The sequence below is a fragment of the Rattus rattus genome, chromosome 4 (genome assembly GCF_011064425.1).
Source record: "Rattus rattus isolate New Zealand chromosome 4, Rrattus_CSIRO_v1, whole genome shotgun sequence".
In the NCBI taxonomy this organism is placed as follows: Eukaryota; Metazoa; Chordata; class Mammalia; order Rodentia; family Muridae; genus Rattus; species Rattus rattus.
Window position 1 is genome coordinate 156,011,462 of NC_046157.1, and position 12,106 is coordinate 156,023,567.

General features: G+C 43.9%; 1 protein-coding gene across 1 annotated transcript in view; it reads left to right on the top strand.

The window, feature by feature from the left end:
* Daw1 (dynein assembly factor with WD repeats 1) overlaps positions 1–12,106 on the top strand; it is a 43,114-nt gene that overhangs the window by 13,039 nt on the left and 17,969 nt on the right. The window contains exons 3-8 of the mRNA XM_032899595.1: positions 299–443; positions 1,979–2,037; positions 2,949–3,071; positions 6,679–6,778; positions 7,652–7,759; positions 10,533–10,639. Coding sequence (XP_032755486.1) covers positions 299–443; positions 1,979–2,037; positions 2,949–3,071; positions 6,679–6,778; positions 7,652–7,759; positions 10,533–10,639 — 642 coding nt within the window. The remainder of the gene's footprint in view (positions 1–298; positions 444–1,978; positions 2,038–2,948; positions 3,072–6,678; positions 6,779–7,651; positions 7,760–10,532; positions 10,640–12,106) is intronic.

A 12,106-nucleotide genomic window follows, 5' to 3' on the forward strand; every position in this document is an offset into this window, starting at 1 on the left:
AAGCAGACCCAGCGTGTCACATGGACCAGTAACATACTTAATTGAAAAAAGCTACATACTTTGGTCTTGGATTTCTTTCTCCCGGAAATAGGTCTCCTTGTTCTGCATTCCCCCTCCCGAGAGGAGCCCATCCATTACTGGCACTTGTAATGCACTGAGGATTCAACCTCAGGTCCTCCTGTCTGTACAGCATGCACCTTTACCCAGCGAGCCACCTCCCTGGCTCGAAATAAAGTAACTCTTCATGTTGTAAACATAGATGTAAATTTGACATGCAAGTGTTTGGGGTGAATTTCAGTACTGATGTCAACACCCTAGTAGGAGAGATCCAGAAAGTGGAGCCTCTGATCACAGCATCTCGGACAAAGCAAGTCAGACTCCTAGTGCAGAGGCTTCAGGAGAAACTCAGGCAGCATTGCGACCACAACTTCTACCTGTTTAAGGTAAGGAGTGCTTCGGGACACCAGGGCCATGGCTGCTACCTTACCTGTTAAAGACACTTAAGGACTCCAGGAAAGACAACTTTACTAATTTCTCTTAAAAGTAATCTTTTTTTCTTAAAAGATAGGGGTTTCATTTTGTTTCTCTTTTGAGGTAGGGTTTCATTGTGTAGCCCTGGCTGTCCTGGAACTCACCCTAGACCAGGCTGGTCTCAGACACTGAGATCCATCTGCCTCTGCCTCCCAACTCCTGGGATTAATTGCGTGCATCGCCACAGCTCCAGACATGTTTATGTTTTATTCTTTTCCTAGAAAAAGACTTGTTTGTGGTTTTAGTATTTCACGTGTATTTTGCCAAGACTAACCCTTCGGTAGGAATTTGTTGAAAGAATGAGTGACTCTCAAAGTACTAACTCTTGAGAGGTTCAAGAAGGACTTAAAGTCAATTTACTTCTCACTTTATTAGATTATCAAAATGATTTTCTAGTTAAAGTACAGTATTTCATGATTTATCGTTTTCCATTTCCTGCTTTATTATGAACTAAACTACAAGTCAATGAATTATTGACCAAATATGGTAGAAGTATGCTTTTATCTCTATACGTTTCTGACAAAACTAAAAATATAACAAATGCATCTATGTAATTACTTAAGAACAGCTTTAAAAATTAAATTTAAAATGGTTTTAAGATTTTCTCATGTTACACTAGATTATCCTTTTGTTTTAGGCATCATCATCATCACCACCATCATTATCATAAAAGCTATACTTTTTACTTAGCAATTTAGCATTCATTAATTCTACTTGATATAAATATCCAGGTTCTCCTCGGTCCCCATCAATTCCAAGTTCCCATAAAATAAGTTGTTTCATTCCTTAATTTATCCAGCAGGTGGCACTGTTTTATCACAAACACAGGCCGTGTAACTGCAGTGACCCTGTAATTTCTCATGTAAGGGAATGTACTTGATAGCAAAAAGGCAGCTATCCGTACTTGAAGTTTAGAAGCAGATCTGTCTGGTGCTGACTCACCCCAGCTAACCACTCATCCAACCGGCTATTCAATTACTATATGTATTCAATGACCATCCATTAAGTGTCCACTAACTGATAGATAATGTAGGGGTTCAAAGATAAATGAGGCATTTTAGGATTAAAATGAATAATGCATTGTAAAATATATTTGAAACATACTTAATGTTTTTCTTGTGTACACTGTTCAAACTTCCATAGAAAACTGTATGTAGCATGTATAAACAATGTTACAAAGGAGTGCCTTTTGGAATTCTCTTCGGTAACCACAATTCATCTTAATAGTAAATTGGTATTGACAGAAAGTGAGTCCGTTACTCCTTGCAATCGTCTGTGGCTACTGAGAGGACAGTTTGTCTTTTATTCCTCTTTTGTCTGTTTATTGAGGATCTTGTCCATGACCTATGGCTAAGAATACATCAAAAGTCACTCTTTGTTTAAAGTTAAAATAGATACATTTAATTTGGTCCGAGTCCAAAATAAATGGTGTTTTCTTCTGTTGAAGGTTCTCAGAGCACACATATTGCCCCTGACCAACGTGGCACTCAACAAAGCAGGCTCCTGGTAAGGTCCCCTTGTTCTTTTTAACTTTTATCAATTAGGATGAACATTTCTGAGGGTTTCTCAAATAGTTCAGTTACCTACAGACCTAACGTGTCCATCTTGTGGATACCCTGACTCTGCTAACTGTGGAGGACGGATACAAGCACTTGCTCCCATTGCTCTGACCCAAGTTTTTCTAATAAAAAGTTATCATTTTTGTGTGAGAAGCACCTAAGTTATCAATCGAGTGCTACAGCCGAGAATAAGCAGTCTCGGGGCAGACCACTAGAGCGCCTGGTTCGTTGCCTGGCTGTGGGAGCTGCCAATCAGGGGCAGCACCATGGCTAGCTGGGTTGGTTCAAAGAGGGCCTTTCTATCTAGCTTTGTGTTTTGGTGTACAATGCGTAGAACCACCAATGCCACATTCAGAGAATGCTTTGCTCAGCTTCGGATCGGGCAGTCTGGTTAGGAAAGTGGAGATAAAACGATTGTTTTCATATATGGACATGCAAATATGCGTTATCAGTTCCCCAGATTGCTGTAATAAAGTAGCACAAGCCAAATGGCTGTGACACAGATGTGCGTTTTTATATTGCAGAACGCAATTACAGAGACTGTGTAGAGTGCAGGGGAAGAGAGGGTGAACGACACCGTCCTAAGCTATGATCCAACAACTGGGAGCTTCATCCTAATCACATCACAGCATTTGCAGTTTCATAAAAGTCACTACAATGCACACTTTAAGTCAAAAAACTTGAAACTGATTTTTTGTTCTGAATGTCTGATTTCCAATATTAAAAGGCATACCAGGGATTAACAAAGGGGTTATCTTGTAGGAAAACAACAAACAAACAAAACACCAAAACCAAGGTATCTATGAGCACAATTCCCTCCATGCTCACCATGCACTGTGTTCTTATCCCCTCTGTTAGCTTTATCACAGGAAGCTACGATCGGACATGCAAGGTTTGGGACACAGCATCTGGAGAGGAGCTGCACACCCTGGAGGGTCACAGGAATGTGGTTTATGCCATAGCCTTCAACAATCCATACGGGTATGCTCGTCCATTCCGTCACTTGCTCACCCCTTCAGCAGCCCTCCCACCACCTCCTGGTTGGTGAAGGGAAGGAAAGCGGATTGTAATCTACTGTGTTTCTGCGATAGGAAGTGGTTCTTGTTGTAGAGCATCCTGTTGGTGGCTCTGGGGAGAGTGGTACTCACCTACTGCACAGCATGGCTTCTTTCATTTGTAGATGAACATTCAGTCTTGCAGGACAGAGAGGAAAATATGCAAATAGTAATATTCTAAACAATGGTGCCAGGGACAGTAGAGGCCCCTTTCAGGCCAACCTCGGGTTACCTGACTCGGCACACTAACAGTGTCCTCTGGTCTTACCCATCACAACTTTCAGACGCCCATGGCATCGTGGGTGTCTGTAGCCACAAGGCACCCCATCGCTGTGCCTGACTCCTCTGTGGTGAGGTTCTGAGCGTATTGATGGGTACTTATATGTCCATAAGCCTGTGCTTTCAACAACCATACTTGTGGAAATTACCATTGAATTCAATTATGCTAAGTATCTTTAATAATTAAAAGAAAACCATTGCCTACGCTACTGAGGTACAAAGGTGAGAAGAGAGTGGCTGTCTTCTAGGAAAGCAAATAAGGGAAGTGTTTGAGAAATTCCTCCCGAGTGAGGCTGCGGGTAAGACCCAGTGGATTCTGTGGATCCCTCCTGTAGATCTAAATCCTTTAGGTTTCTTGTACTAGTTAAACATTTAAAATACATGTTCAATTAATTTTTTAAATTTCAGTGTTTTTTTTTTTCTTTTTTTTTTTCGGAGCTGGGGACCGAACCCAGGGCCTTGCGCTTGCTAGGCAAGCGCTCTACCACTGAGCTAAATTCCCAACCCCTAAATTTCAGTTTTTAAAGCACACTCACGCACTCACACATAACATAGAGATATAGATAGATAGATATAGGTAGATAGATAGATATGGATAGATAGAGACAGAATAGATAGATAGATAGATAGATAGATAGATAGATAGATAGATAGATAGATAGATTAATAGATGGATGGAAGGAGCCAAGGTGAGTATGTGGAGTCAGAGTCCCATTTCCCAGGACTCACTTCTCTTCTTTTACCACATGGGGGCCCAGAGATCAACCTCAGGTCGTCCTGCCGGGCAGCAGGCACCTTTACTCACCTAAGATTTTCTTATCCCATTTCAAAGAAAACAAAGCTAAAAATGGTGGGGATTCAGTCAGAATTTTCAGCACAGGTGATTAATTTGCCAACTCAGGGTCAGTTTAATGAGTTCAGAGTCCTTGGCTTTCTGTTACAAGAGTGCCACACTAGTGTATAAATTTGAAGATTGTGGCTTTTGTTGTTGTTGTTTTTGTGTCGTTTTGTTTTCAGGATTTTGATCCCTCCGAATGATTTTTTCCGCTAATGAAGATAGTTTGAGGAATCTATCTCAATTCTCTCATGTGTGTGTTGTGTGCGCTTTAAAAATTGAAACTAAAAAAAAAAAAATAAATAAATGTGAGGGATTTGCTATCTATCTTTGGGGCGACTAGAAAACATCGGTAAGAAGCTGAAGGACTAAGGGGAGGGAACCAGGGAGATTTCTCCTGGCTCAGGTGTCTTTAAAGGTGACACACATGAATCCTAGCCCTGACTGTGCGAGCCTGATGACCATACCAGGGTGAGGGAGCTGTGCCAGCTTTGGCTTTTATGCCAATGGTTCACCAGCTGCCCCATAGCCGATGTGTCTCTAAAGTGACTGTTTCCCGCAGCGGGCACAGGGCTGGGGTCAGCACATGCTGTGGAAGGCACACTCTCTCCTGCAGGACTAGACTGCTCACAGAGACTTGTGAACACGAGAGTGGGACAGTGAGTGTGCTTTCCACGAGGCTTGCTTTAGCAAACTGCAAAGGGTCAGAAGGCCACCCTCAGAGGCAGAGGACCCTCAGCCCTCACAGGCATGGAGCCTTCTTTGACAGAGTGGCAGAGGGCGGCAACAGAGTTTGTGACATTGTTTGCACTTAGAGTTTTACATCACAGTTAAAACAATCGGCATTCGGGTTCCCCTGTCATCATGTCTTTCAGATCACTCCCCAAACACCTTAAGTATGATGGCACAATAAGCTTAAATGGGTACAATGAACGAATTAACTAGTATAATTAAATTGCAGAAAATTGACTTTGATGCATACATTTTTGTATTATAATGAAAATTTTATGGTACTTAATTAAACTAACTCGTAGAAATGAAAAAGTGTTGAAATCACAAATGATACTGTTTTAATGCTGGCGAAATGTTTAATTTTACTAAATGTTCTTTAGTTGTCTATTTAACCGGCATGCTATTCTTGTGAGTGAACAACGTTTTCTAGAGACAGGCAGAGATTCTGGTTGTTCTATTAAATTCTACCTGTGCCTCTGATGAAAATCCATGTGTCAGATTATGAAAAGAGTTGTTGGCCCTGCCTGATGATTTATTTATGAGCTAAAGTACGGTTTTCCGTAGCACATCATCTCATTTGGGGTTTAGAAAATGAATCCGAGACAGCCATCAAAGAATAAAGTGGTGTGTGTGTGTGTGTGTGTGTGTGTGTGTGTGTGTGTGTGTGTGCGCGCGCACATGTGTGTGCGCGTGTGCGCGCATGTACGCAAGATGTGTATTTCAAGTGTGTCTTTGGATGTAAGGTGTCTCATTATATCCAAACTGGAGTTTGCTCAGTAGGCTGTGCAGACTGGACCCAAAGCCCCAGGGACCTTGTTGTTCTTACCTCCTCAAAAATACCTCTTTCACAATGCCTGGATATTTCTGATTTTCTTAATTTTAATTTTAAAATTATGTATTTATGCTTGTGTGTGCTCATGTGTGTGTGCAGATGCAGTACCTTTGGAGACCAAAAGAGGGCATTGCATCTCCTAGAAGTGGAGTTGTAACACACCTGATGGTGGTGCTGGGAATTGAACTCAGGTCCCTTTCAAGAACAGAGCATGCACTTAACTCCAGAGCCATCTCTCCAGCCCTAATATGTGGCTTTCTCGTATGGGTCCTGGGTCTTGAACTCAGGTCTTCAAGCTTGTACAGCAAATACTTGGACCAACTGAACCATCTCTTTTGCCCATAGGATTCTAGTTTTCCAGTCTAGATTCCCTCTATAACAGGAATAATTTGGTATTGTTTTCTCAAGGAATCACTGAGGTCAACTTCTCAACATTTTATCAGTCACATGCTTACCTAGGTTTACCTCTTTGACATTTTCCCATTTAATTTAGTGTCACCCTTTAGTACACCTATAACAGAGTTTAGGTCCATACAGCTAAGACTAGAGATGATTGGTATTCATGTAGCTAATTTTCTGAAGTTACATTGTTATTATATTAATTCAATAATTGAAATAATTACAAAATACATTTATATCTATAATGAAGCATATTTAACATCTATACTTATGAATTGATAGCATTAATTATTAGACCTTGATTTTGTTACCAGAACAAATATAAAATTACTTAGTGCTTTAGCAGTGCAGTGTATGCCTAAGTAGGTTGGTTGGTATCTGGGTACGTCTGGTCTTAGTTCAGTGTATCATGCAAGGTGGCTGAATTTGTTTTCTAATTTGTTTGAAATCTTTCAGTGACAAAATCGCCACAGGGTCTTTCGACAAGACCTGTAAACTCTGGAGTGCTGAGACGGGAAAGTGTTACCACACCTTCAGGGGCCACACAGCAGAGATCGTGAGTACATTTGACAGCCTGAAGCCTCCTTCATGACGCCTTTTCTTTTAGGATTCCATCTCAAGAGTGGAGATCACTTTTATATTGAATATTCAAGCTTTGATCCAGTATTTTGAGTCTGCATGCATCGTCCATAGCAGAATAGATGTAATTCTCACTACTGAAGATTTAACTGCTCACAGATACAGTTCCAATACCATGCATTGACTAAGTAACCACGAAACACGTGATTGGGATGTAAGCGTGATGGGCAGCCATGCTCTCTGACTTTTATTTGCTTATCATTAGAGAATTGTCTCAATGAGGGTTGATGAGGTCATCAAGGTAACATGGGGAACGTGTATGCTGATCATTTTGTGTATTTTGAGAGGATTCAGACTTGTACACATTGTCTAAGACTCTAAATAAACAGCTCTCAATACTAGGGCATCCTTGTCCCCCCTCAGCTGTATACGCTCTTATGATAATTAGTGAGATAATGGCACCTGTGGAGCTTGTGAGGCTCCTGGAGACATCCAGGATGTGGAATTGACAGTGTGAGCGATGTCACAGGTAACTACTACAAAGCATGCTCAGAAGGACCGCCATCATAGCTACAAGGACACCAGAGAGCCCCTCGCCTGAGACCTGCAGGAGATGGGCCGTGCTTTAGTTTTCATTCTGTGTTCTGCAAACTGCAAAGGGAGTCTGTGACAGAGTAGGTAGCATGGGAAGAATAAGGGGGAGATTGCCCAGGATTCTACCTGTAGATCACAGGTTTCCTACTGTTGATGGCTTAGTGTGGTCACACACAACACACTAAACCTAAATCAAGAGTTTCCATGCATAATTAAGCGTCCAGACAGTCATGATTCCATGTTCTTTGTGTTGTAGGTGTGTTTATCATTCAACCCTCAGAGCACAGTGGTTGCCACGGGAAGTATGGATACGACGGCCAAACTATGGGACATTCAGAGTGGAGAGGAAGTGGTCACTCTAACCGTATGTCCGTGTCGTTGATAAGACCACCATTTGTGTGGATTATTAGTTCCGCTTCGCTATAAAATGAAGGTTATGTTAGAGGAAGTTTTCGAGCCACTGGCTTTTAGACTGTGGGAGATGTTAATGCTGGCTTGCTGAGTATTGGGACAGACCCCGGTGATGGCGCTGGAGAAACCAGAGAGGTTTTCTTTTTCATTATGTACACCACATAATCTCAGCACCTCTCCTCCATCTGGCTGAAAGAAAACGGGTAGGAGCTGTGTTTGGAACACGCAGCATCTCAAGGCCATTCCAGAAGATACTTTCCGTGATTATGGTTCATTCTCTTCCTTCCCTTTCACGCTCAGTTTAGAATTCTGGGTTACACGGAATAAGCAGGGTAAGAGACTGGAAGCACAAAGGTCATGGCCGACAGAAAGGATGCCTGTGGGTTTTGGTCTTGCTTGTCAACACCTTATGTTTGACACCTTCTCAGGACCTGTCACCCTCCTCTTCATCCCACCCAACCCAAGCGGCCACAACACCATTGTAAGGAGTGGGAACTATTGGATGGGGCTCCTGGCTTCCTCGTCCTTTTAAAAGTATAAGTGAATTTTTAAAACTCAAACCAAACAAATACAAACAGGATACTTTCCCCAACAAAATTAAAACTACACTAAAGCAAGAGGAGAAAAAAACATATTCTAAAAGTTATTTCAACAGCTTTTCTATTTAAAACCCAAGGCCCCAGCATCATTAATATCAATATGGAGCAGAGTTTCCTGAACATGAAGTTTCATTGTGCCTGTGGTTTCTATGTATTCTTTTCTCCTACTGACCTTCCTTCCTCTGCTTGGCAGCCCGAGTCCCGCTCTGCACATGCGCACCCGTCTGCTGATGGAAAGCCCCCATGTGCATGGGGGGGGGCTCAGCTACACTTCACCTTGGCAGCAAATCAATTGTAATAGAGCTTTTAAGCTATTTTATTATTTATAAAGATAATCAAAGGCTGAGGGGATGTTTCGGCAGGTAACATCCCTCTGAGTGAGCATGAGACAGTGGAGTCAGATTCCTTGCACGTCAGTGTATAACAGGTTACAGATGTGTGACCCCAGCGCTCCACAGTAGAGGCAGTTGGGTCCTGTGCACTTGCTGGCCAGTCAGCCTAGTGTAACAGTCAGTTCTACGTCTAGTGAGAGACAGTCTCAAAAACACTAAGTTGGATAGTGACGAGGAAATACATATGAAGTTGACCTCTGGCCTCCAGAGAGGCCTCCAAAGGTAAGTGCATCTGCATAGCATACATGTGCACATACATGCACACCACACACATGACAGATATAGTTGCATACACACTTGGCATACATACATATATACATACATCTACATACACACACAGAGGACAGACAGACAGAAAAAGGGGAAGGGATAAGAGAGAGGGGGAAAAGAAGGAGAGGAAAGGGGGAGAGAGGGAAAGAAAGATCCTAGCAGGTCAAAGGTTGGGACAGGAGGATTATGTGATCAAGGATATGGTACAAAAGCAAAACAAAAGGAAACTAATAAAAATAAAATATATAATTGTATTTACTGAAATAAATAGGAAAGTGAAGCTCACACCCTAAACAAGATCTTCTTTCAGGCTCTCAGATTTTGATGTAGGAGGAACTTCTTCATATGACGTCATACAGTGGGATCCCCAGGACTAGCCTGTGAGGAGGGAGAGTCAGATCACAGACAGTCGGCACTGCCTACACTGATCAGTTCCACACCACACTCTCACAGGAGTCTCTTCCCTTTTAAAGTTACTAGATTATCCCACCTACTGTTTTCTCTTGCCCACTACTTATTGTCACATCTACATGAAAATGGCCTAATTTAACTCTTTCTGGGATAATGCAGAGACTCCTTTTAGTTTCCCCAAATGCATTCTTTTGCTTCTAAAACAGACTGAACCCCCAGTGAACTAGATTGTTGGGGGGAGGGCGGCAATGGGGGGAGGATGGGGAGGAGAACACCCATAAAAAAGGGGAGAGGGAGGGATTAGGGGGATGTTTGCCTGGAAACCGGGAAAGGGAATAACACTCGAAATGTATATAAGAAATACTCAAGTTAATAAAAAAAAAAAAAAAAAAACCCACTCCTGCCCTACGACATCTTGTTCTGCAGTGAACCTGATTGACGTGTGCAAGGGAATGAACCTTGCTGATTTACTCTGCAAATGTCACCGAATTCTGTTCTCTCAACTTTGTCACCTTGCAGAGAAAGCTGTGCACATATAAAGTTCCTCCCAGCCTAGTCCAGCCCAGTCCAGCCCAGCCCAGCCCAGCCCAGCCCAGCTCAGCCCAGCCCAGTCCAGCCCAGCCCAGCCTAGCCCAGCCCAGCCCAGCCCAGCCCAGCCCAGCCCAGTCCAGTCCAGCCCAGCCCAGCTCAGCCCAACCCAGCCCAGCTCAGCCCAGCCCAGCCCCAGCCTAGTCCAGCCCAGCCCAGCTCAGCCCAGTCCAGTCCAGCCCAGCTCAGCCCAACCCAGCCCAGCCCAGTTCAGTCTAGCCCAGTCCAGTCCAGCCCAGCCCAGCCCAGCTCAGCTCAGCCCAGCCCAGTCTAGCTCAGCCCAGTCCAGTCCAGCCCAGCCCAGTCCAGTCCAGCCCAGCCCAACCCAGTCCAGCCCAGCAGGATTTCCTGTTGCTCTCTACACCTTTCTCTTCTCTACCATCTATTATACTCTTATCCACGTATACTTTTGGTCTATGTGCTTTTATCTACACATGTAGACGGCTGTATCTGTTCTCTTTTCCAGGGTCATTTGGCAGAAATCATTTCCTTGTCATTTGACACCTCAGGAGACAGAATCATCACAGGGTCCTTTGACCACACAGTTGTAGTGTGGGACGCTAGTACTGGAAGGTAACTTTCTAGATATTGTTGACCTGTGTCAGGGGTTAAGAAGATTCTGTGTTATATATTAGCTTAGCCTTGCCTAAGAAGGAGTATGACTCACAGTTGACTATTTCTTCTATGTCTTTCGTAATTTGCCTGCATGTATGTATGAGCACCACAATGTGTCTGGTATGGTCATGGTTGAAAGCCAGCATGTAGGTCTGAGGAACCAAACTTGGGTTCTTGGCAAGAGTGGCACGTGCTTTTAACCATGAGATACCTCTCCAGTTCCCATAGTTGATTCTCTAGTGTATTTCTGATCCACAAAATAAGTGATTTCCCATAATTCTGGGGAAATAATACAAGGCAGCTTCATAAGAGAAGGATGTTACACAGAGCCTGGTTACGCAGCTGCTATTAGTCCCATGCACTCTATAATCAAGATTCAATGACATCTTATTATGGTACGGCTGAATATCATGAATTAAAACTCAGACCCGCGGATCCCGGCCCGCAGCAGCTCTCTGCTCCCAAAACCCGTGGGAGAGAGACCTCACCGCCTGGTCAGGTGGGCACTCCTGAGGCCGCAGAGCGGAAGAGACCACCAACACTGCCCACCCCTGCCCACATCCCTGGCCCAAGAGGAAACTGTATAAGGCCTCTGGGCTCCCGTGGGAGAGGGCCCAGGAGCGGCAGGAGCCCTGCCTGAGACACCGCCGGAACCTGAAAGAAACAGACCGGATAAACAGTTCTCTGCACCCAAATCCCGTGGGAGGGAGAGCTAAACCTTCAGAGAGGCAGACACGCCTGCGAAACCAGAAGAGACTGCTCTCTGCACACATTACTGATTCCAGAGGAAAACACCGGAGGCCATCTGGAACCCTGGTGCACGGAGGCTCCCGGAAGAGGCGGCGCAGATCTTCCCGGTTGCTGCCACCGCAGAGAACCCGTGCGCAGCACCCCGAAAGCGAACTTGAGCCTCGGGACCACAGGTAAGACCAACTGTTCTGCTGCGAGTGACCTGCCTGGTGAACTCAAGACACAGGCCCACAGGAACAGCTGAAGACCTGTAGAGGGGCAAAACTACACACACGAAAAGCAGAACACTCTGTCCCCATAACTGGCTGAAAGAAAACAGGAAAACAGGTCTACAGCACTCCTGACACACAGGCTTATAGGACAGTCTAGCCACTGTCAGAAATAGCAGAACAAAGTAACACTAGAGATAATCTGATGGCTAGAGGCAAGCACAGGAACACAAGCAACAGAAACCAAGACTACATGGAATCATCGGAGCCCAATTCTCCCACCAAAACAAGCATGGAATATCCAAACACACCAGAAAAGCAAGATCTAGTTTCAAAATCATATTTGATCATGATGCTGGAGGACTTCAAGAAAGACGTGAAGAACTCCCTTAGAGAACAAGTAGAAGCCTACAGAGAGGAATCATAAAAATCCCTGAAAGAATTCCAGGAAAACACAATCAAACAG